We start from the raw sequence: 25,373 nt of genomic DNA, 5'->3' as shown, positions 1-25,373 counted from the left end.
GCTGTTCTTTGTGCTGAGGCAAAAATTTGCAATTCATGAGAGTGGTCCAGCCCTCCTCAAGAAGAAAAGCTCCTCAAGCACCCGGCCTACATTTTCTTTGTATGGGGTCCTGTGCTCAAACCTGCACGCCAGCTGCTGCTGTTCAGACACCCAGCCAACACTCCCATCTTGTGGCCAAGAGTTTTATTCATGACAAACTGCATAATTATACGTTGACACCATACATTTGTGCCACAGGTGACTCCACCGAGGATAAAATTCCACAGCTGGCAGTTTCAGTATGACAATCGACTCGCTCAGCTTTGTAACAAAATGCTCAAGCATTGGTAGTTTCAGAAAATGAAAAATAATAATTATTACATATTTACTCACACACATGCCTCAAACACCAAAGCCAAAAACTACACTGCTAGATTCATATTAAAACATTAATTAATAAACTCAGTTATTGGAAAGCCCAACTTCTTTACTGTCAGTAACTGAACTAACACACAAAAACTCTCAGTTGTGAGATACAACAACACCAATGGAGGAAACCATCGGTTTGGATGGAATATGTGTGGTGAGGAAAAACCCAGCATACTGCACTTTGTCACCATTTATCTGCTGGAAACTGAAAATCTGACGTCCTATGGGGATTTCAGTTTTCTTCCCTTGTGAGGGTGCGCAACAAGAATCAGCAGCTGAGTTGTTGTAAAAGACTTTCAAGTCAAACGGGATGAAGGAGGTATTAGACATGGTGGAATGATCTGTAGCAATGCTGCTCAAACATCATGGATGTACACTGAAATGTTCAGTTTAAATAATCAAACTGAGCAAGAGTCCTCACTTTGACTAGTTACATGATTTCTGGAGGTAAAATAATCGTGTCAGTCAGAGTCAACCGCCTATGTAGAATTCAAACAATGAGGTTTTTCTTCATTTTCAGCACACCCCGCTTACCTTTCATACACATATACAGTCACAGAGTTACACATTTTTACATTTCAGCAGTGCGCTCTGAAACCACAGCCCTCCACTGTCGGCTTTTAGGAGACACCATACGAGAAGCTGAAAGTTAAGTGGTGTCTGACAGTAATAGTAGATTTTCAGTATAGCTCACGGAAAGGGATTTCCCTCAATTCTTTTATTTTTAATTATTTTTTTTTAACTAGATTACTGCCTGAATATTAACAGGGATGATGTCTTTCTTAAAAATGCTATTGTTTTTGCTGTCACATGCAGGTGAGGAAGCCACTTAATGGTCCAAGCTCCAGCTCTGCAGCTGTCCCTGCCACCACAACAAATCCATTATTTTCTACATGAGCATCTGCATCTGAAGTGTCAATCTGGATGTAAAATAGATTGCAAACTTCATACAAATGTTCTGCTTTACTCTATGAAGAAAAAACATATTAAACACTTATCTGGAGTGCATTTGATGATATTTATCCATTAAAAGACGTAGGAAAAAAGGAAATACTCCAATTTCAGCTGGACCTATCAGGATCTCCAAAGTGCTCCGTAATGCCATTTAACTCTTAGTTAGACTGTAATATGAATCTGCATGTTTCGGTATAGATCATTTTATATTTGCATCATCATTGCAGTTTTTTATGGTTGTACCTTATAGTAGCTACAGTTAGTAATGTCCTTTCCAGGAATTTGAAGTTTCTAGTCTTATGCACTTGTGTCCAGGGTTGAAGCACTGATGTCTTGCATCGTATAACAGCATGATGTTTATGTCTCCAGGTGCAGCCTCAGGTGTCCTGCATTGCCCCACGGAAACCACAGTTTGTGTAACTTCTGCAGGCTGTGAAGCCTTACTTCGGTTCAGGGCTGCACTGCAGCTTCTCCAGGCTTTCCTGCAGCAGCTGGGCACAGCCAGATAAATCCATGTAGTGCAAAGCCGAGAAGACATCGTTCAGGCTTGCAGAGGAGCGCTGGCTCCACAGCCTCAGCATTTGGTACTGCCTCTCAATGGAACCCAGACCAGCCTCCAGCTCCACCCGCTCCAGCTGCTGATCAGCCACCGAGAGCAGACGCAAGAACTCCTTCCACCTACGCAAGGGCACCTCCTTAATAATCGCATAGAGGACAATGGCTGGCCAATGCTCTGATTTCTCATCTTGTCTGGCAGCTGGAAGGAGAGAATCACAGACAATTAGAGGATAGTGACCATGCAAAAACATAAGCTCTGCCGCAGGATAAGCTCAGCTGCAAGAGTGTGCTATCTGTCCATATGCGACTGCTTAACCATATTAAGATAAAACTTTTTTTGTGCTTTGGAATGTCTCAAGTTTCCCCTTATGCGATTCAATGCACAGCTCCGTCCTGCGAAATGTTAAGTTCTTAGGTTTGTTTTTCAAGATAAACTAAAGGTAATCAAGATCCAGAGAGGCGTTTGAGTCAATGATGTCAGGAGATTAGCCCTGCGCTGACCACAATAAAAGGCGGCTGTGCAATTTACTGAGCCTTTGTCAAAAATGAAACTAAATATGTTTTTTTTTTTAAGATTGTGGACTAACACATTTTTGGTTTTGGCTCTTCCATGGGGGTTGCTGACATTAAGGAAAATATATGAGAATAATGGCCTTATCCTGTAATGATTTTTGGTGGGGATTTTTTAAACAGGGCAATGAACACTGAATCACACGGGGGGAAAAACTGCTGCTGCACTGCTACCTGTGGAATGATTCAAGATTCTCAACTGCCCTTTGTACATGTGGTACAAGGAAAATCTTTCTCACTCTGCAATACACCTAGAAGCCGTACAGCCAAGTCACAAATAGAGCAGTGTCATGGTACAGAACACAGTGAAAAGGACAGTCAACACTTAGTATTAGGTGACCTGGATGCACGTCTGTTATGATGTGTCTGCTTCATAAAATTCCCCAACATTAAGTATACGGTAAAACACAAAAGCAAACAACCACCATCCCCAACTTACGAAAGGAATAGAGAAAATAATCTTCACCACAGTGCCAAAAGCAATACGACCACAAAGGGGTTTTCGGCTCACCACAAATGCCAGACACAACAACATGACATTCCTAATAACAGGAAATGCAGCTGTATTGCTGTATAGCTCTCCCTAATAGCTTCAATCAAAGTTGCAAATTGTTGACGTGCACTCACTATCTGATTCGTCATTTCCCCTAATGTCCAATCGTTGACTGATGTGAAAGTAAGGGCGACCTGTTTCCCAGTTTCCACCTCCACACTGTGGGCCACGTGGCTGATCAGTGATAACCGGTGTGCTGAACAAGCAAAGATGAAAAGGTTGCTGCTCAAATCCAAATGTATTATTATGTGTGTGAAAACACCGCAGCATTAGACTGCGGTGCACCATTAATCACACTGGGGAAAGTATCACCACGGCATTTTTTCATTTTTTCTTCACAACACATTTGGGTCTAGCTGCATAATACGAAAAGATGTCACTTTTTAACCAGACAATCAGACAAGCTCAAGTCTTTGTGTATGCATGCATCCCCTCTGCTACAGTGTCATTAAGCAAGGCACTAAATCCTGTACAGGTGATGTTAGAGTTTAATCTTAAATACTTCAAATACAAGTAATGCTGCTCTAATGTTGATGCTGGGATTTCTAGTTTGTTTGAAGTCCTTGCCTGTTTCATTCAAGTTAAAATTCCAGTTTTATAATGTGAATTTACCAACCTAGCCCCTCTCTTTCTACTAGTTTAATTTTTAAAAATCTAATTTTCCCACATAAGAGGCTTACTCTGGAGTGGGTGATGACCCATTGTCTACCTTCTAATAATGTGTACCTCAAACGTGTTTGTGACTGATCATGAAAGCATTTTGCTCCACGCTACTCTTTGAACTATTTATTGTAAAAATAACTCTCTGCATCTGGCGGAAACTCAAACCTTGTAGACCGCTACCAGTTTTCCTAGAAACTTTGAACTCTGACTGAGGACTCTTGCATGCTATAGATATCATGTTTAAAAAAAAAAGATTCGAGGTTCACTTCACACGATGTCAAAGTTTATCTAAACATGAAAGTAAAGAGTTTATAATGTGTTTTCACATACAGATACTTTGGCTTCTCTCATCCAGTTGTCAATACATCACAACGATTATTGTGAAGAATTGATAACTGAAAAGCACTGTTCCATAAAAAAAACTCTATTTCATGTCTAAATATACATAATCTCATAAGAAATGCAGTGTGACTTGAAAATTTGCAGCGGCAACTTTGTGACATAGAGCACAACAGAAAAATACACTATCTGTGCAGAAGAAAACAAACTTTTTATGGTTTTATGTTAAAGTCTTTAAACGATATCAACACTGAGGGATTTGTTCTTGTGCTCATGCTGTTGAGTCTATTTTTTCTACCCCCAAGTGACCAAATGGGAGTGAGATGTGACCTCAGACATTTAAGTGTATTATTCCCTAAAATAAATGTACCCAATCTTTCTCAAATTTCTTGACTCGATAATCAAGTTGTCCTCCATGAACCCATGACATCACTTTATTTCCAGTTTTTGTAATTAAGACTTTCAGTGATGACATATCTTTTCGGACCACAAAGTTTCTAATATCAGAAAGTTTTTTTGAAATCACCAGTTCCTCTTTGATTCTGGGGCAGTTCTAGCCCATTTCAAAAAATTTATTTCATAAACATTGTTGGAAAAAGGGGCTTGACTTGACCCTATCTTTCGCATTCACATTTTTTTTTTTTTAACAGTTGTGGAGAAGGTATCCGAGATAAGTTGAATCAAGGGCATCGGGGCTTACAGTTGCCCATGGATGACCATGACCTGGATGACTGAGAATCTTCACAGACATGTTGAGAAAATAGTCCCTACAGTGTTTCTTTGATAATATGAGTCTGGCTTCACATCACAGTACCAAAAAATGCTCCACTCATCGAGAGATGATTTCATTACAGCCTGATTCAGAATAGATTGTAACACCTCCAAGCTGCCTTTGAGACCTGCGTTCCTTCTCTATTATTATCCTATGACTCTATTACCATAATTGTTAGTAGTAGTTATTGTGGCAATAGTAGTAGCAGTAACACTATCATGAGATGACGTCTGATCTTCCATTATAAAGGGTGAGGGGAAGCTGAATAAGTGCAGATGAGTGCAAAATGTCACATAGTTACTACCCAATTTGATAATCAATAGATAGCTACAATCCATGGTTAGCCCCTCAGGCCCGTTTTAATATGCCATGTCTCACTTAATTTAAGTTTGTTTTATACCACAATGCAATCCAAGCTTGTGCTGAAGATCTCTTAAATCTTTACCTTTGTGACACGGCTTTATCATACAAGCATATGACTGCTTCTATAGTCTACTGATGTTTTAGGAAAAACATCCGCAATCACATGTCTCTAAAGTTTCCATTTATTGGCTATCCATACATCGATATATTGAAAAAGTCCAACCTAGGCAGTGTATTGTAGATTGGAGTCAAATACTGAATCTTACCTTGGTTTTCAGCATTTGGCAGAAGGGTACTGATAGGGGCTGGACATTGTGGTGTGGCTGGACTGTGACTGAGTTGCATCATGGGAGTTTCCTCATATATATCATAGGTCTTGAAAAGATAAAAAAAGAAAAAAGAAAAAGAAGAAGAGGTAAATGTCTTTGTCGCAGCCAAATCTTTCAAATGTTAGTAATAAGTCAAATCTGTCAACCTTTTCTCAAACACCAGTAAGTCATCTTGATAATTTATGACAGCTTCGGTTCATTTTGACTACAAAGTGTGATCAACAGTTCACCTTTGCTCTAATTGACCTTTACAGGTTTTTTGTTTTTTTCACAAGGCCGTCTGACTGTCCACCTACACTACTGCTCCAAGCTAGAGTTCTATCTCAGAAGGACACATAGTGCATGAAACTGAACACAAACCAGCGTGGCCAGGCTGCTGTTTTGCTGACTTCTTTGCTCTGTTTAGGAGGAAAGAAGATACCATCAGTAAGCTTCCTGCTTGAACACATTCAGTTGAGAAAAAAAAAAAAAAAAAAAGACACTCAATTGAGTTGCTGTGAAGCAATCATTTTTGCTTAATACCAGAAAGACTGTCTCTTTAACTTGCCTATTATACACACAATTTGACTGTGTCAGGACTCATACATGAAAGTTTATCTTCAGCAAATGCTGTGTGAAAAAAAAAAAAAACACTACACAAAAATGACTGTATCTAAAGTATTTCTTTACTTAATTTTATACATCTCATATTTCTATGAAGTTAAAGACTGAAGCACCTGTATGTGGCTACTCATGTTACTGTCAGAGGCGGAAAAAGTACTCAGATCTGATTTTGGACACATACATATCTACATCACGTAGATAAAAAAAAAAAAAAAGTTTACTGTAAAACAAAAAAAAAATCTTTTTTTCCAAATAAACCTGTGTATTCAATGTCCTATATTTTTATGGAGCTACATAAAAGAAGCAATCTATGCTTATATATTAATGGTATTAGTTTCTTCTTTAGTTTAAGCCATTAATCATGTTTCTGTGATGTTTAGATGTGAAGGTATTAAAAATTAAATAGAGGTATGTAATAACTGGTGGAAATAGGCCCAAAACAGTTATTACAGATAGGGGTTAAGAAAAATAGCAATACCAGCATTTTAAAACACTCCACTGCAAGTAAAAGCCCTGTATTCAAAATATAGCAGCAAAATTGTACTTAAAGTTATCGGAGTAAAAGTACTCATTTGCAGGTAGAATGGCTCCTGAAGGTATTAAAAGATTATAAATGTAAATTATAATAGTGGATTATTATAACTGATGCACTAATGAGTAGGAATGTATGTGTAGTTTCAACTATTTGATATACAGTAGTGAAGCTTAAGATATAACACTGTGTCATATTTACAGGCTAATCAAATGTTCTATTTAAAATATGAATTTCTTGTAACTTAAACTGTCATATTAATGTAATGGAGTGAAAGGTACAATATGTGCCTCTGAAATATAGTGAAGTAGAGGTATACTGTAAATTGTATAAAATAAAAGTACTCAAGTAAATTACAAGAACCTCAAAATTTTAATTTAGTAGAGCGCTTGAGTAAATGTACTTATTTACATTGGTTACACTGGTTACCGTTGAATTTGGGGTCCTTGGCATGTGGTTCCATGCCTTTGTTCGTGCTCCAGCAGGGATGACAGTTTGGGTTTCCTGGATATCTCCTGATGTAGAACAGCAGGAGCCCAAAGAACACCACAAATATCAGCGCAACCACCTTGAGATAATGCCAGGAGATATTGTCCACTGCAGTGGACAGAAAAAAAAACAAAAAACTGTCGTAACGCCACCACTCCATCAGGTCTAACACAAAGGAATGTTTGTCTGAAAACCTGTGATGATGATGAAGAGATGAATAATCTTCCCGATAACCAAAAAGAGGAAGCAATAAGGCTCTGTTGAACTTACTAATATCCACAGCTAGTGTGGGTGCAAAGTACATTTGTGAGTTTTTCTGTCACTTTACTTATTAAAGTACAGTATATAGTTAAATCTTACTCTTAGTTTTATGTAGATTCAAAGTTTCATTTGAAGGTGTAGTTGTTGCTGCTGTAACATTCATACATTTAGTTATCGTAGTTGCAGATGTAGCCGTAATTGGAGGTGGAAGTTTAGTTGCCATACATCTCTTCTTGCATTCTGTGTTATTCACACACTGCTCCCTGAAAGAAAGGAAGAAGAATGTGGACAACAGTGGAATTTTACAACATATTTAGCCAAACAATAAAATTTACGTTTTGCTTGCTGTGATCATTTCTCTTGTTCATGTTGGCCACTAAAAGATCCCCTTCTGATGTGATTTAAGTGCAAGTGATGGGGGACAAAATGTACTATCGTGTAAAAATGAATTCCAAAGTTGATTGTTGTGAAGCTAATATGAGATTTCAGCAGTGAGAGTTTGTCAAATCAAGTTGATATCTTCAAACATTACATTCTCTTTACAATACAATTCACTCTTTGGATGATACCTTGCTGAAGCCCCACATATCAGCTTCAGCTAAATTTCTGATTTGCAGAGAGAGGACTGGATTTTGTCGTCCATCACTTACACTGAAATCACGATCGAAAGGGTTCTTTTAATAGCCAGATTGAACAACAGGAGTCATTACATCATGCAAAGACTGTTTAATTATTCATATGGACGCCTTATTATTGTTTTAAGACGTAAATTTTGAACAAGTTCTTTAATGTGTTTTTTTTTTTTAAAGCAAAAGAGGAAATTTGTAGGCACATTTACAGTATTTTATTAGTACGGCTACACTAACAGTTTTAACAAAACTGCCTTGGCGTTGAGACTTTTACAACCCACAGCCACAATTAACAGTTTCAGCACAGTTAGCGCAGGGCCTCGGTAAAACCACAGAGATTTCCTCCTCTGTAACGACAAGTCAGCACGTACACTGACTGTAAATCAAACCGGGCTTGAGTTGACCTTTTTGGATTAAGTCTAATAGACAAGTTCTTCATGTCTATGAAAATACCCTCAAGTGTCTTGTTTTGTCCACCCAACAGTCAAAAACCCAAAGAAATTCATACACGAAAGAAGAAAATCCCCCAACTTTTCAGAAGTCGGAGTCAACAAATAGTTGCCATTTTTGCTGGATTAAACTGCTGAAACAATTGATTATAAGAATTGTTGCAGATTAATTTTCTGCCAATAGACTAATAGAGTAATCGATTAATTATTTCAGGGTTAGTCTCAACCTCACAGAAGTTTTCATCAGACTTGGTCAAGTGAACCTTGCAGAAAAGGCGATACACAGTATATGCAAAAACACACTCACTACTCTGGTTGTAATCAGCATAATCAAAATATCTCTGCTGCCACACTAATAATAATCAGATGACAGAGAACATAAAAGAACCTCTCCAACTGAAATAGAAAAAATATTGGATCTAAAACATATTGAATCTACAACTACATCAGAAAATGTACACAGAATACATCGTATAATTATTCAAAAAGGAAGCAATTATCCTAGGAAATACTACACAGAGCAAGGTAAATACAGTAACAATGAAAAAACAGAAAGATATTTTAAAAAAAGGTAAAGAGATAGTGATGATAATATATCATCCAAAAAAAAAAAGTGCCAATTTTAATACACTGAGGAAAAGACCCTCCCCCGCTCTCCACTCTGTCACAGCAAAAAAAAAAAAAAAAAAAAAAAGGATCTCCCACCTTTGGCAGGTCTGGCACTCCGTTTTGTATTCAGGACTATTAGGATCTGAAAAAAAAATATGAGGGCGATTATGGGCACTATATGGCCTCCTACTGACAGTGTTTATATCCATATCCATATACATATATACACATTTATATATTTCACTCCCTTTGACTTCACTTACCTTTACAAATTGGACATGGGCATGGCACGCAGTACTTATATCTGGAGTCAGACTTTCCATTGTACTGGTAGTAGTATCCTTTTTTACACTCACATAACACATCCTTATTAAAGGAGCAGGGCTTTGCTACCTGTTCATCATCTGAGGAAAATTCAAAACACAGTGTTTCTGTCTCAATCCACAGCATTAACTTACAGCCCTGGCAAAAGGCGCCCACAGGATTTCATGCTATACAATAAAGATGGGGAAGGCTTTACTGCAGGGTCATTTTCATCCATTTACACATTGCTTCAGTTGGCACAAACACTAATTTCTTAATTCTACACCAAAATGTATGCAAAACCAGTTCAATAACCTTTAAGAAACGATCCCTTTTAACCTGATGTTAAGCTGAAGTTAAAATGGGTATGCCACTCAGTGCATGAATTCCCATTCTGCATTTTTGGAACAAAGTGTCTAATCTTCGATATAGAGCTTCAACCTGCTATACTCTACCAGTGAATAGCGACATATGATGTTCTACATACTATCATTGTCTTATGTTTTTTGCTATTTAATTTTTTACACTTCATCAGAATGGCAAGAAAAGGGACACGTTAACTGCAACAAATAGCATCATATTTTCATTTAAATAACCAAAAATGTCATTTCAATTTATTATTTGGGTCAAATGTGAGTTCAAATGCTTACACAACAGCCATCAAGCTGGCAACATGTGTTTCTATCAGCCAACCCAAGTAATGGTATTTGAACAAGATACTTACTACTACATGGGCTGCACCTGCGGCAACGCGGTGAGTGGTTTTCTATCGTTGTGAATGTGTTATTTTCACATTTTTCACATTTGTGAGTTGCAGCTGGATCATCACAGCTGCCAGTTTTATGATATCCTGGAACAGAGTGGAGACAAGGAGAAAAGGAATAAGTTAAGATGTGATAATTTCACTATAAGTGTACAACACAAGGCCAATGCATACAGTTCCTTCTTATAACTTACCAGGTGGGCAGATCTTATAACATGAATTATTGGTTTGTTCTGTCACCTTAATGTAACTCTGACCACTGGAAAGGAAGACAAGTATCAGCGGGAAAACCTGAAACAAAAGACAAGGTTTGATGAAACAGTGCATTGCAACATCATACATATCAGTAGAGATTTGTCCAGTTTTTAAAACAGAACAGAAAAGGTTGCCAGATCTTATAAAACCTGTTGGTTGAGCCAAGTATGTAAGTGGTATGTTTTATATGCTTTAGCTTTTTTTTTTTTTTCCCCCCTCCATTTGAGGAGAATTAGTTGTCAAGCAAGCAGTACAGACAGGGCCACAACTGCAGTTTCGGTAGCATGGATCTTGAAGTCCTCAAGCACCACCCTGAATGTGGCCATCGGAGGGTCGGGTTATACTGTGCCACATACATCTGAAAGGGTATCAAACACCTCTGTCCAAACATGCAGCTGCGGGTGCCAAGATCACACTCACATCTTAAGCAATTCTTATCCCCCTTGGAAGTCCAAGCCCGATCCATATTGAACCAGAAATGACAAATGAGAAATGACAAATGAAAAATGAAACAGACCAATTGCTAACTGCCAAGACACTTCTGATATTTGTAAGTCCCTTTCCCCTCGCCACTGCAGCTTAATGCAAATGAAGGAGGGAGATGCGGCTGTGTGGACAGACACTTTTGCAAGTGGTTCAATTTCCAAGCTTTTTTCTATCCAGCTGCTCTGTGGAGCCAACAGGAGTATTTGTAAAATGGTGCTTGCTCAGCGGCAGCAGGGCACAGATCCGAGGGCTCAGGTATACCCGGTTGTAGGAGTGTTTTTCCATGTTTGCCCATGGAGGGGGCTCTACATCCCCCAAAACACCAATACTAATACCTATGATTTGGTAGAGGCTACCCTCCATCCTTCCTCTGCCTTTTCAAGGTTTTAAAATTCCAAATGTGTTCCAATGTGTGTCTATTTAAGTTCTTGAAAAAAATGATCTTGGTGTTACTACGCGCTACGGAGTTAATTCTCCCAACCAGCACCCAATATCTTGTTTAGCTTTGTCTGGGGATCTTTTCAAGTTATTGTGAAACAAATACCTGTATCTTTTGGTCACAGACACACCTAAGTATATACGTATCAGAGCAGAAACAATTAGTCCATTCACTGAGAATTGAAAAAAATGGCAAACATCCAGATGTCTCAGTCTGTCAAAGGTGAAAAGTTTCAGTTTATTTTAGTCTTCTATGATAGTAAACAGAATATCTTTGAGCTTTGGGCTGTTGGTCGAACCAAGCAAGACACGTGACGATGTCACCATGGACTAGGAACCTCTGATGGCTGTTTTTTGGTATTTGCCTACACTCTTCAGACCAAATGATTAATCAAGGAAATAATCAATCGATTAAACAAAAATGTGACTAACTAGTTAGTAAATCTATTAGGTTATTAAACGTGCTGTTACCAGACCTGCAAGACGATGACAGAGAGCCCCGTTAATTGGGAGACCTTCCCCACGTCACTCAACCACATATCACTTTATGTCTCCTGTCATAAATACTACAACCTTGATGTTTTGCAGTCATAGGTGATCTAATGTGATTCACAGTCACCCAGGAATAAAACAAAAAAGTTCTTAAAAAAATAAAGCAATCCCTTCGACTGACCTTATCTCACAAATAATGAGACACACTGCGTGTGTTTGGTCACTTTCACTGCACCAGCAATACTGTGTCAACGGTTTCTGTAACGATGAGTGACGACGATCTAAAATCCACTTACAGAAACTAACTTAAAGCACTCTTGAAATACAACATGCAGATGATCCAAATAAAACAACTGAATTGGAGTACTTACTAAGACGTAGTCCATGTTGGAAGAGTAGACTGCGAGGAAGTTAAACAGCCAACTTCAGATGAGTTGGCTGTTAGTTTAACTCTTGAAAAAAAAAAAAAAAAAAAGTCAGATAATCACAAAACAGTTATCACCGAGAGAGGATACCAACACCAACGGCATGAGGCATTCTGACGTTTAGTCTTCCGTGAATTTCCATTGAAGCTGAGTCAAATAAAGCTTTTTTTGTGTGTGTGTTTGCGTGCTTGTTGGTCAGAAGCGTCAGTTATTTGGAGTCTTCAGAGAAATGGTGCCAGAAACAGGAAACAGCCGCTAAAACACACTCACTCACTCACTCACTCACACACACAACCTCACGGTGACTCGAGGATTGGTGTCAAAGTTCCTTCCCCTGATTTTTTCCTGTACTTTCACTGAATCTCTGTGATAATAATGTGGTTCAGACAGAAGTACAAGTGACATACATCGGAATAATTCATGATCTGGATACCGGGGGTTGGATGTAAGCGGTGGTGGTATGTGTGTGTGTGTGTGTGTGTGTGTGTGTGTGTGTGTGTGTGTGTGTGTGTGTGTGTGTGTGTATAAGGGAGCATAGGCACACTGTGGACATATTGGACTCATTAGTGGTTTCAATGCATCTCTATTGTCCTTCTCTTCATAAGAAAGACTGAAACCAAAGGCACTAATTTAGATAAAGCAGGTACCAGAATGAGGATTAATCAAATACAGAAAACTCAATCCCTGATTAGTGGGGTGAATATTCATTTAAAAAAGAATATCAAATTATACATGAACATCTACTTCACTGTCAAAAAGCCTTAGAACACACACATTAAAATTAAAACTCCACTGTGCTTCAAAAACCACGGTGTGTGTGATACTTTTTACATAACCAGTATACACAATAACTTATTACTGAGTAACACTGCGAAACAACAGGCTGAATTAATTACCTACTACATATGAATCAGTTAGTCTACTATTGATATCTTAACTCTAAACTAGAATTCGTGAATAGGGCTGATTTAATCAATGGTTTCCAACAAAAGTTGCCTGAAAACAGTTTCAGTCAACTCTCTAGAATGAAATCATATTTTCTTGATACAAAAATCCTGTTCCATGGTTCTGACACTCAAACTGAAACCTGGAATTAGGACGGCCAATTTTCACCTATGTTACATTGCAAAATCCAGGCACATCCTGTCTCAAAGAGATGCAGTAAAACTAGTCGATGCATCTATTATTTCTAGTATGCATTATTGTAATTCCTTATTATCAGGCTGCCCGAACGAGTCTCTAAAGACTCTCCGGCTGATCCAGAACGCTGCAGCGCGAGTACTGACAGGAACTTGGAAAAGAGATCGTATTTGTCACACGTTAGCTTCTTTCCACTGGCCAACTCTATAATACAGAATAATATTTAAAATCCTCCCCCTCACCTACAAAGCCCTTAATGCTCAGACACCATCATTTCCTAAAGAGCTCATAGTATCCTATTACCCCCACTAGAACACTGCGCTCCCAGAATTCAGGCTTTCTTGTGGTTCCCAGGGTCTCTGAAAGTAGAATGGGAGGCAGAGCCTTCAGTTATCAGGCTCCGCTACTGTGGAACCATCTTCCAGTTTGGGTCCGGGAGGCAGACACCCTCTCCCCGTTTAAGAGTAGGCTTAAAACCTTCCTCCTTGATAGAGCTCGTACTTACGGCTGGCTCACGCTTGGCTTGAACCAACCCCTAGTTATGCTGCTCTAGGCCCAGACTGCCACGGGACTTCCCCTGAGGCACAGCGCTCCTCTCTCCTCCTCTACCTCTCCATCCGCACGCGTTCATATCCCTTCGGTGCTCGTTACTAACGTGGCTTCTTCTCTCTCCCGTAGGTTTGTGCTTTCTCGCATCCTCCTCTCTCCCGCAGGTATTTCCGTCTCCGGAGTATGGATCTGTGACTGCAAACCACCTACTGCCTCCATGATCCTGCTCAACACACCCTGCCACAATTATTATTATTACTTAGTCTTATTATCATCATTATAATAATTATTATTACTATAGATCTCTCTCTCTCTCTCAACCCAGCCAGTCGAGGCAGACGGCCGCCCACCATGAGCTGGGCTCTGTTTTTTCCTGTTCAAAGGAATTTTTCCTCGCCACTGTCACCAAGTGCTTGCACATGGGCAAGTATTGGGTTTCTACAAATGCTATTGTAAAGACTACGGTCTTGACTCTATATGAAAGGTGCCCTGAGATCAATTCTGTTATGACTTTTCGCTGTATGAATAGTAGTAAGAACTGATTTGGTTGGAGGTCAAAAGGTGTCCAGACGTCAAAAGCTAAAATTGGGCTAAATGTGGATGAAAAGCAAATATTTTTAATGTCCAAGATACACGCTGACTATCATTTCAAAGTGCGTATGTAAAGCAGGGCCTCGCTACGCATTATAACACTCCTGCTTTACAGTGAAATATGGTCAGTGAAATACTGCTGAAAGATCGTCTGTGAATGTTTAGCTCAACCGTGTGTGGACACAGTAGTTATACCTACAGTATGTAAGCTTAAAAACAAATTTCACCCAGCTTTGGAAGCTCATGCCCGTTTGTGCATCTTTATACTGTATATAATTCCGCTCTTTTGAAGCGTGTGACATTTGTATTGGCTTGTTTGTGTTATCGGAACTGTAGGCTGTTTATTGTTGTAATAAATGTCTTTATGCTGCCCACTTGGCGAGGTCTCTTTTAAAAGACTTTTATCTCCATGAGACTACCACCCCGTTAAATGAAGGTAAAACTGCAAAAGATATCTAAACTACTGGGAAGTTTAGATATGGCTCTTGGTTCATCACTTCGGGATGCAGGTGCATTTAAGTTCCGGGGCCGTTCCTACTTTTCCCCCCTGCTACCTTTTAGAAAAAGCCTCCTGTAGTTCTACCTCCACGTTTACCTGACTGAGCAGTTTCTATGCAGTTGAAGATTTCACGTATAAAACATGGACATGATTGCGTGGTCAGAAGATATATAATTATCTGCAGATTAAAACCCCCAACATTATCACTTTGAGCAGCCTCGGCAACCCAGCACTCGATTTTCGTTTGGAAACCACTTTTTCTTTTGATATTTGGGTAAATTTAGAAGTCAGTATTTCACTAAAGTGAAAAATTTTGAACGCAGTCGTTTTCTTTGCAACGGAGTATTTTTGCATTGTGGCATCTCTATTTCAGGATCTGAGTGTAACCCTACGGATCTGCAGGCTGAATTCATCCAAAAACGCGCCGGAGAAATGTTTTTTTAAATTCATCAGAAAGGCGCCGTCCGTTAAACGCGAATAAAGTAGGTCATCGTGTAAATATCCACAGCAACATTAGCAGAATATTACCCTGTGTGTGTGTGTGTGTGTGTGTGTGTGTCTGTGTGCGTGTGTGTGTGTGTACTGTGTTGAGCCTGCAGCGGCACCCAGAAGTGAACAAAGCGACCCGGAAGCGGTGGTCCGACTGGAAGCAGGCAGAAAGAACATCAACCTTTTATATTATAGCTGTACTCGCAAGACAATATCTGCCATCAGGACACAAGGTATTTGTGCATGTCTTTTCGTGTCTTCACTGCTGTGCATTTCTGCGATAAGCGATAGGCTCCCAAATGCGTGCATTGTGCACAGAATGCAATTGCTGTCCTTTGATTCGTTCAAAAGTTGCAGAATGTGAAAAAAAAAAAAGAGGAAAAAAAAAAAAGAAAAAAAAAAGTGAGATTTGGTTAAGATGGCACGGCGTCTTTCGGGAGACAAGGCATCGTGCGCCGCCGGGTTTCTGATCGTAACGCATCGGTACGCTTGTTTTAACCGATGTGGTGTTTGGGTCGAGGCTGCATCTTGTCCGTTTCCGTGCTGGTTTTTTTTTTTTTCGCAGGGCATGGTTGTTGTAGGAAGTGTCAGTTTTTTTAAGAGGTGGGGAGGCCGGGCTATTCAAACCTGCAATTCGCCGTAAACAATCATTCATGCCTTTGACATGATAAACACACCTTTGTGTCCGCGTCGGCCACCTCCTATCCCCGGCACCCTCCTCACGACATGCTGTTCATGCTCCCAAATTTTTGGGGTCTGCAGAATATGGCGTCCCGCCTTATAAAAATAAGGCTGCCATTTTTGTTTCTCTTTTGTCTGGAAATGTTTTAAGAAAACTGTCTGAGAATGTCTGAGTCGCACCGGGGAGGGTCGCTCCGTGCGATCCTCCATCAGCGTGAGCCCAGGGGTGCTCTCAGACAGAGGACATGTCCGAAAAGTCAAAGAATGGGAAGTTTGTTTTTTTTTTTTTTCCCCTTGCGTTTATCTGAGAGAATTAAAGCGACGTGCACTTATTTTTTAGGAATTCCCTCTCAGACAAAAGGATCAGAGGGACTAAGTGTCCGAGCTAAACGGCCGGGGCTCTGTCAGACTTCTGTCTTTTTGCAAGTGACAGAATATTTCTGGGTTTCTGACATTTGTCTGACCTGTGTTGACTTAAAGACGACAGTTTAGGCCTAATTGACACAAGGAATTATCAGCATAAATGTCACATCTTACACTGTTAAAAATAAGATTTGACCTCTTCATCCAGTGACAGCAATGGCTTTGCGTGTTGTTGTTATTATTATTATTATTATTATTATTATTATTAGTTTTTAATTAATTAATTAATTTTATCTTCAAAGTGTCTCCAGGACCTTAAAACCCTTAAAAATACATGTTTAACAAAACAAACAAACAAACAAACAAACTTACCTCAAGGCCCACTTACTGTATTTTTTTTCTGGCTTTGACTCGCATCTCACGCTCTTCCTCAGTGGATGGCGTTTGCTCATCATCACAACTGAGCCATCGCCATGAGAACGGTGCAAACCCCATCCGCCGAGGAAGACCGTGAGATGCGGGTGAAAGCCCGCAAAATCTAGCGAGTGAGCCTTGAGATCAAAAGTGTGTTGGTCAAACATTACGCTTCCAAGGTCAAGTTAAATACAACTTTAAGAATTTTCAAATACTTCAAAAGTAATTCAATTGTTTTAATTTTTATTTATAAAGTCTGAATTTAAATGTAGTTTTTTTGGGGGGGTTTTGGCAAAATTATTTGATGCATTTCAGTTTTAAAAGCCCATAAAACCCAAAGCCAGCTTAACACTTACCTGTATGTGTAACCTTATTGTCCATACACTTGCCTGTGGTGAAGATGGTCTTTTCTTGATTAACCCAGCCTCCTTTTTACTTACCAGTCATAAAAAGCAAAATGACCTTGGTATTTGTCCTGAAGGAAATTACAAACAGGAACAAATATGTAATAATGCAAGTCCTTTAAAATTATTAATAACTTTGATAGAGCTGCCTATTAAAAATCCTCCAGTTCCAAACAGTCTTTCTTAAATTTATTTATTTATGGTCTTCCGAAGGTTGTATACAAGTGTCGAACTTTCTGATACCAGGAGAAGCCCTGTAAGAAGAGTTTCTTAACAAAGTCTCTCCACGTTGGAGAGAAGTGGAGCAGTTTGAGCTTAATACTAAATTGTGCTTAATGCTTTGAATTGATGTGACTAAGACTAAGTATGTGCACAGCAACTTCATCTAGCTCTGCATGCACAAGTGCATACAAATGTCAAAAGATACACAAGGTGGATGTGATGATAACTAATGAACTGTATATGCTAAACCGAAGCTAAAGGAAAATTCTCACCTCTAGTAAACAACCCACTGGTTGCTTGTGGTTAAGGTGTAATAATTTACATCCTCACTGTTCGCCTACAGATCTTCTTAAGAATATTAAAACACATTGCAGTTAAAAAAAAAAAAAAAAAAACAGGAAACAATCAACAGGATTTTGCATGATAAGTTCCTCTTTGACGCAGACTGACGAGTTGTAGTGACATTAACAGCTCATTAAATATAACTTGACTTTTGAATATGACTAAAGTAAATGAAATATTCATTTCAGGATGGCAGAGCCTCGATTTAACAACCCGTATTTCTGGCCACCACCTCCATCCATGCCAGGCCAGGTAAGTCCACTTGCAACATGTAATCATTGCGACATTTCCACCTTTCACTGCCATTTGTTTCCATGTGTGAATGTCTTCTCAGCCATTCAGCACCAGTCCGTCGCTGAAACAAAATCTCTGATGGAGACTCTGTCGCAGTTCCTTCTCATAGATTTAAAAAAGAAAATAAAAAAATTTCTAAATTAAACTTGTACTGTGTGCTGGTCAGTGTGTTCTGTCCTGGGGTGTGTTCTTTTTTGGGCGTGAATGACATTCACACACGGTGGCTGTTTTCTGTTGAGCATGACCCGTTAACCCTTTCAGCTGGATAACCTGGTGCTCATTAACAAGATCAAGGAGCAGCTGATGGCTGAGAAGATCCGACCCCTTCACCTGCCGCCTACCTCCGCCCCTTCCCAGCAGCCTCTGTTGGTGCCCACCTCGTCCCCGGATGGTAGCACTCAGCACGGCATGCCAATGCCAAAGCCCCAGCCGCAGCAGGTGCCGGGCCACCACCCGCAGCCACAGGGTTCTGGACAGCCAGACATAGCTCTGCATGCTCGCCCCGCCTCCAGCTCTGGACCAGGTAGTCTTCATTGTTTGTAGGCCTGGGTACTGAACCGCAATACATTTTGAATACGGACCCAAATGTGTCACTTACATCAAGGATCAAAAACTGTCAAGTATCAAAAGTCGGCATTGCGTGCTTGGTGAGATTTTTAGTCTTGTTTATTCTTTCTATTCTTTGATCATGTATTTTTTTGTTTAATTCAGGAAACCTTGCTAATTTTAGACTGTGCTTTATCTCGAAAAAGTCACTGTATGGCTGTCCTCGTCGAGACAACATTGAACACTAAAGCATTGAGGAGTTTGCCTTTTTTTTAATTTTGAATTAAAAAAAGGCTTTTGTATAGAGACAAATGTATACAAGGGGTAGGTAACGAAAACCATTTTGGCACAGGTGTCAAAAAATGTCAAACGACACCCAACCCTATTTGTCTTTAGACTTGTTAAATCTCAAAGGTGAGGTCAATGAACTATCCAGAGCTCTGCTATGTATATTAAAGGTCGGACCTCAGATTTTGCCATTTTGATGCAGCCAAAGAGACAATAAGGCTGTTAGGGGTCTCCGTAGACTATAGTTGTTGACTTCACACTGTGTGGTATTCTTAGACATGAGCATGATGCAGTAAAAGGTCTGTGTATATCAAAACACGATTTCCTGTTCACTGATTAAAATGCCATCAACTGACAACTTCCAGATGGAAGTATGGACGACAAGTCAGCAGTGAAGGCCAAAGGATTGTGGGAAGACTGGCACATGAGACAGCTTGGCGAGCAACCTGGCCGGGTCAACCATCGCTCAGGTACCGCAGTCAGTCAGTCTCTGCGCTCCTGTTGACATCAGGGCAAAAATCTGCATCAAAATCAACCTCTGGGGCTGTTTCAATTCATAGCAGTGTGACGAGTAATACTTTTAATATAAACTGTACGTAGGACATTGTCACAGCAGATTGGGAAACACAGGCACACACAGCACACACAGGTACAATGAAGGACATACAGTGGCTGGGAAATAAGGCAAGTAAATTCGCTACATTAACAGTTAGTGTTGAGTGTACGTTCAGGCAGGGGGCACGGCAAACTGCCACAGCACTTATTGTGCCATCAGTTAGTTAGTTGAAAGGTGGGCCAAACATCAAATAAGATTTAGTAAACCAATTCCCGAGGCTTAAAGTGGGGCAATAAACAGAGAGACTGCGTATTGTGCAGGCGGAGCAGTTCAAGCAGGGAATAATACTGACAGACACAGTTTCTGGTTTTCAGGCTGGTGGCTGGTGACGAGGGTACACAGATATGGTTTATGAGGATTAGTACTAATGATTTCAGACGGACTGGTACAAAATAGAACTGAAAGCAGAACTTACAGATACTCTGACTAGTGGTAAACTGACAAGACGCATGCTGAGGGCACTCCCGGTTTGACGAGCTGTTGAATAACCATATCAGTGCTTTTGCACTTTCTAGCCTGTTTCCTACAAACCATGTATTCTTTGCATCGCATCTAGTCATTTTGCAAACTATGCTTCTGTGATTTAGAAATTCCACTGTGTGTTTTCAACTGTTCCAGGCAGAAAATAGTTTTAATTCATTTCTGTACACTTTACAAATCACTTAGTTTTGAAAATTACCATGCCAAATGTAACACGGGCAAAAATTAGTGCCGACTTGATATTCGTTGTAATGAATTTCACAACTCAAGCAAATTTCAGGAGTAAAGAAATTATATATTATATATACGGAAATGTAAACCAGAAAATCTAAAACTGTGCATCATGTATTCAAAAATGGTCATCAAAAATGAAAAGTTAACATGAGGAGTTAAAAAGCTAGAACATGCAAGAACACGGGTGCACTTATTAAAAGAATCGGAAGCCTCTCAAGTCATGTGTAGTGCTATAGTTGCTTGTTGGTTTTAAGATAGTTCTGGTTCCAACCTCCACAGGTCTGGCTCCTTCATCCCGACCCGACAGCCACAGCACGTCAGAGGCCCTGACCCCCACGACTCCAACCTCCAGCAGCCACAGCCTGGGCGGCGCCCCCTCTGTGAACATCATCTCTGGCCTGGCTAGCGGTCCTGGCATGGACCACATGAAGGCTGGAGGCCTGGCAGGACTGTTGGGCCCCCCACCCAAGGCACCCCGGGGACGAAAGAAGATCAAAGCTGAAAACCCGGCTGGTCCTCTGCTGGTGGTGCCCTACCCCATCCTGGCTGACCAAGGCTGTGTCACTGTTGCACCCAAAGAGGGCAAAACCTACAGGTTGGACACGGAAAGCAGCTACTATTGGTTTCAAGCTTTTACTGCATCGCAAGATCCTTTGAGTGTTGGTCATGCAAAGCCAGTTCACAGGTTTAATTGTGGTCTGCAAAGGATCAATAGGCAGTGGTCTGAGACAAGTTTGGTTTTAAGTGGACTGTAGATGATTGAGATGCGCTTTTCTTCATCAATATCAACCCATGCTTCACTCAGTGGACTGTCAGATGATCTTTGCCTCCTATTATCACGTGGATAAAGATGGCAAATGTTTGCTTATTCTTATTCTGTTTTAATTATTCATGAGGAACAGTTTTCAGAGGCAGTGAGTCACATCATTATCTAAATGGTCCAACTTCCAGCTGCCAAACTTAATCAATTCTCAGCTTTTTGTTTTCCACAGTACAACCTTGGGGCAAAACTCAGCTTGCGAGACTTAGACTGGATTTGTGAGGTTGGCACATGGTGCATAGCGCTGTAGGAATTTTGACTAACTGGATACTAAACCTTGACCTGCTTCTTTTGAGTTAAACTCTACTGAACCTTTGGTTGGGACTCAGTGCTGCTGCTGGTGTGGATACAGATTATGATCCAGAGTTGGTCACGTTTTGCTTTGTCTCGAAAATGACCGTGTCGACAGCAATGGTATAATATTTGGAAACATGAATGGTGTGACGCTGTATAGTCTCTTTAAGGCTCTAATTATAGACAGTTAATTAATTTAATGAAAATTAAATTAATTCTTTACCTTAACCTGACTGAAGCAAACTGATCTGATTACGTTTATGCATTTTCCCCGTTTTTTTTTCTTTTTTTGTCCCAAAGATGCAAAGTGTGCCCGCTCACCTTCTTAACCAAGTCAGAGATGCAGATTCACTCCAAGTCCCACACGGAGGCCAAACCCCACAAGTGTCCCCACTGCTCCAAGACGTTTGCCAACGCCTCCTACCTGTCTCAGCACCTGCGCATCCACCTGGGGATCAAACCCTATCACTGCTCCTACTGCGAGAACTCGTTCCGTCAGCTGTCACACCTGCAGCAGCACACCAGGTCAGTCCAGCTGTGCGCACAACGAAGGGAGACTCAAGTGAGTGTGGAAAAAAGAAATAGCTGAAGAGCAACTGCTAACTCAATGACTGTTTGTTCAGTGAATACAGATTACTCATGTTTACAGCATTTTGAAAGTTTTATTATTATTTTTTTTTTTTTAGCAAAGAATTTGTCTGTTGACGTCTCTTTACAGCCTCATGGGTGTCATTTGGGGAATTTCAATATGGCTTTGGCTTTGACTAGAATATGCCGTGAAACGTTGGAGCTTGTATGTGTGTAAAATCTTAATCTTTTTTTGCCTCACTTCCGTGGTTCAGCTGCAGTTATCGCTCCCATCCAAGTCATTGGAACGTTTCTGACTGTCTTTATCTGCATCTTTTGCCACAGAATCCACACTGGCGATAGGCCTTATAAATGTGCTCACCCCGGATGTGAAAAGGCTTTTACCCAGCTGTCTAACCTCCAGGTCAGCGCATGGTCAGACAACTTGCTTTTGCCACACAAGTTTATTGGGTCACCTGTTATCTTATTATGACGTAGACAACTACTCAGCGACAAGTTGAAAGTATAAAACTTGTTAAAAATAAAAAGGCAAAAGGAGTTCAAATGAAGTGGTCATTAGTCTTACAAATTTTGTCCGTGTTTTTTTCCCCTGACAGTCTCACCAGAGGCAGCACAATAAAGACAAGCCGTATAAATGTCCTAACTGCTACCGTGCCTACTCAGACTCCGCATCATTGCAGATCCACTTGTCAGCGCATGCCATCAAAAATGCTAAGGCCTACTGCTGTAGCATGTGTGGCCGGGCATACACCTCAGTGAGTAAACCCTACGTTATCTGTTGGTTACCTCAGCATGTCTTGATGGCCTTTAATGTTAGAGTGTCTTACTTGGTCTGAAAGTGGCTGTGTTTCTTGTTTGTGATATACAAAATGTTTTTGCTCCCGTTCAAACATACAGAAAAACAGTGAAGTTTTTTTCAATATAATAAATAGGTCCTAATTCTCATTTTGGCACTTGGTATACTTGGGATCTACCAAGTACCGGCTAATGTAATCATTTTACCTAGTACTTCAGGTTGGCAAGGCATTATATTTTTATCATGTTATTTTTATTCACCAATTAGCACAAACCCAAAGAGACGGATAACCTATCTTGTGTTTGGTGGAACTGTGAGTTCCAAGGTTTGTTTTGGCTTTGGTATTACAGGACACAACTACAAGGCTAATACAGCCAGCACAATATAGTTTTTAAAAATTGTTGATCTGGTGTCATCAGTGTCATCAGAAACATTTTGACTCCACGTATTTGTTTGGCATATTTTACAAGGTAGATAGACATACTGTATTTCAGTTGATATGTGAGCAAAGAAAAGTTTCAAACGTCCTAAGATTAAATGTAAATAATAGCAGTGAGTTCATTGTTGACTATTTGGTGTGTTTTTATGTTCTTACAGGAGACCTACCTTATGAAGCACATGTCCAAACACACGGTGGTGGAGCACCTAGTGAGCCACCAGTCACCCCAGAGGACCGAGTCCCCCAGCATCCCCATACGCATCTCCCTCATCTGAGCTCCCCGGCCACTCAGCAGCAGGTCGGATTCAGAGTCCACGTTCAGGTGGAGCTCACGGGGCCCTGCACCCACGGCCATCTACATAAGGCTTACATTAGCATTATGACAGCTGACATACAGTAAGCATTCAATGCTAGATTCAGTAAGCGGACTGCCTCCATTCGTCTTGACACAGGCAGTCTGTCAAAAATGAGCACAGCGTTATTTTGTGAATGTAACAATACAGCTAGATGTTGTCCGGAGGATCGAGTGGCAAAGAATGTCTTGCGTCAGATTTAATAAGCACTTTCGTAAGCGTCATGTAAAATGCCGGATGCATTGGCCATCAGAAATATTTTAGTTAGGTTTTTTTTTTTTTTTTTTTTTTTCCCCCTCTTCCATGAAATGGGTTTCCAAAATGTGCCAGATGATATTTGCCCTTAAAAAGAATTGAGAAAGTAGAAAAAATGTTTGCTGGGTGTATTCTGGAGACATCCAAAGATAATCTTAAAGCACTTTTTAGGCCTTGTGGTTTTGGCTCAAATTGTTTCAATCTTGTTGGATGCCAAAGGGCATTACTTGTGGCAGCTAAGAGTACGGACTGTGTATAAATAACAGTCTTTTTCTGTTACTTTCTTTGCTTTTACTCACATTCTTGTGCAAGTACACAATTACAGGGTCGTCTAAATTTGAAGAAAGGCAATCGGTAGATGACAATTTTAAACATTTAATGATTGTATTAAGAAGTTGTATTATTGACTTGGGGAGGCGAAAAAAATAGAGCAACCTGGAAGGGAAGAAAGATGAATGTTTTTTTTATTTCCAAAATCTTTCACTCCATAGTTGATGTTCACCTTTACAGCACCTTTTATGATCATAACATATGATCAAAGAAACACTGCTTTTTACATTACGTTTTCCTCACATCCCATTAACTCGTGCCATAAATGAACCTGTTGAGGTTTTAAGAGAAAGCAAATCTTGTAATAGTGTGTGTCCGCTTTCTCTATTCAGCTGAGCTTTTACATTAATTTTCTTAGTATTAGAAGTATATGTTGAAGAGGTTGAATACATTGCACATGCGTCAGTGCCATCTTTACTCTACTCAACCCGACTTTTAAATACACTTCAGCTGAAATAAAATTTTACTCGAGTGGTAAATTTTAAACCTAACCACTGGACCAAAATGTGAAGTTATTGTTCTCTGACCCAGTTAAGATTTTTTTTTAATCTTTAATAAGCTTTACCCATTTGAAATAAACTGCAGTATAAGTCATATTCCATAGGCCTATATTATGAGTTAATGTGGAGGTGATGCTTCTCCCTTTGATTTTTTTTTTTTCTCTCCTTAGTATTCTTTTTATTGTACACAGTATTGTTTGTTGTATTTTTACTGTAACTTTAACCTCTGGATGGTACTAATAGGGTACCCTGTGTTCTTCAGGGCACTTCAGAAAAGGTGCTACAGCTAGATGTTATGTTTGAGATGGAACTGAGAATAATGTAAAATACATATACAGTATATAGTATGTTTTCAAAAGAATAAAAACTTATTACTCAAGCCACTGGCCTGAAAACAGACATTTACGCCAACAACAGACCCTGCCTCTTCAACTTACTCTCTCTTCGGAGACAATGGGAAAATGTACATGTTGCTGTACTGTAAAACATGTTATTCATTTATAGTACCTAATTTTAAGTTTTCATAAACATGTTCTGTTTGGGTTTTGTAAAAGTTTATGTATGAACTTACTGTAATTATTTTAGTCTACCCGTATGTTATTA

At 39.8% G+C, this 25,373-nt stretch overlaps 2 protein-coding genes across 4 annotated transcripts; one reads left to right on the top strand and one right to left on the bottom strand.

The window, feature by feature from the left end:
• Nucleotides 1-186: 186 nt before the first annotated feature.
• si:ch211-112c15.8 (tumor necrosis factor receptor superfamily member 1A) lies at nt 187-17,014 on the bottom strand. The gene is made up of 11 exons (XM_040153697.1): nt 16,944-17,014; nt 12,190-12,270; nt 10,342-10,406; nt 10,109-10,234; nt 9,345-9,485; nt 9,178-9,223; nt 7,494-7,657; nt 7,074-7,241; nt 5,870-5,907; nt 5,447-5,555; nt 187-2,119 (listed from the first exon to the last, which is right to left on the bottom strand). The coding sequence occupies exons 1-11, from the start codon at nt 16,970-16,972 to the stop codon at nt 1,803-1,805; spliced, it is 1,284 nt and encodes a 427-aa protein (XP_040009631.1). The 5' UTR covers nt 16,973-17,014; the 3' UTR covers nt 187-1,802.
• On the top strand, nt 15,643-23,948 carry znf362b (zinc finger protein 362b). Of its 3 annotated transcripts, none has more exons than XM_040153696.1 (9): nt 15,643-15,744; nt 18,126-18,189; nt 18,520-18,754; nt 19,431-19,535; nt 20,675-20,990; nt 21,810-22,034; nt 22,422-22,500; nt 22,694-22,852; nt 23,491-23,948. In XM_040153696.1, exons 2-9 carry the CDS (start codon nt 18,127-18,129, stop codon nt 23,605-23,607), a joined length of 1,299 nt encoding a protein of 432 aa, XP_040009630.1. In that variant the 5' UTR covers nt 15,643-15,744; nt 18,126; the 3' UTR covers nt 23,608-23,948. The 3 variants fall into 3 exon arrangements, with proteins under 3 accessions (XP_040009630.1, XP_040009628.1, XP_040009629.1); XM_040153694.1 differs by having other exon boundaries at nt 18,493-18,754; XM_040153695.1 differs by lacking the exon at nt 15,643-15,744 and adding an exon at nt 15,943-15,994 and having other exon boundaries at nt 18,493-18,754.
• The last annotated feature ends 1,425 nt before the right edge of the window (nt 23,949-25,373 follow it).

The sequence above is a fragment of the Xiphias gladius genome, chromosome 18 (genome assembly GCF_016859285.1).
Source record: "Xiphias gladius isolate SHS-SW01 ecotype Sanya breed wild chromosome 18, ASM1685928v1, whole genome shotgun sequence".
Taxonomy (NCBI): Eukaryota; Metazoa; Chordata; class Actinopteri; order Istiophoriformes; family Xiphiidae; genus Xiphias; species Xiphias gladius.
The sequence above is the reverse complement of the archived record's forward strand: the minus strand, read 5'-3'. Positions and strand labels throughout refer to the sequence as shown.

Bases quoted from the DNA above. Each gene is read 5' to 3' on its own strand.
- znf362b (XM_040153694.1), top strand. From the start codon at position 18,127: ATGGCAGAGCCTCGATTTAACAACCCGTATTTCTGGCCACCACCTCCA. The intron at 22,035-22,421 runs GTCAGTCCAGCT...CTTTTGCCACAG, and splicing joins CACCTGCAGCAGCACACCAG to AATCCACACTGGCGATAGGC. The intron at 22,501-22,693 runs GTCAGCGCATGG...TTCCCCTGACAG, and splicing joins CCCAGCTGTCTAACCTCCAG to TCTCACCAGAGGCAGCACAA.
- si:ch211-112c15.8 (XM_040153697.1), bottom strand. From the start codon at position 16,972: ATGCGAGTCAAAGCCAGAAAAAAAATACA. The intron at 7,242-7,493 runs GTAAGATTTAAC...TGTCCACTGCAG, and splicing joins GAATCTACATAAAACTAAGA to TGGACAATATCTCCTGGCAT. The intron at 5,556-5,869 runs GTTTGTGTTCAG...TATCTTTTCAAG, and splicing joins ACAGCAGCCTGGCCACGCTG to ACCTATGATATATATGAGGA.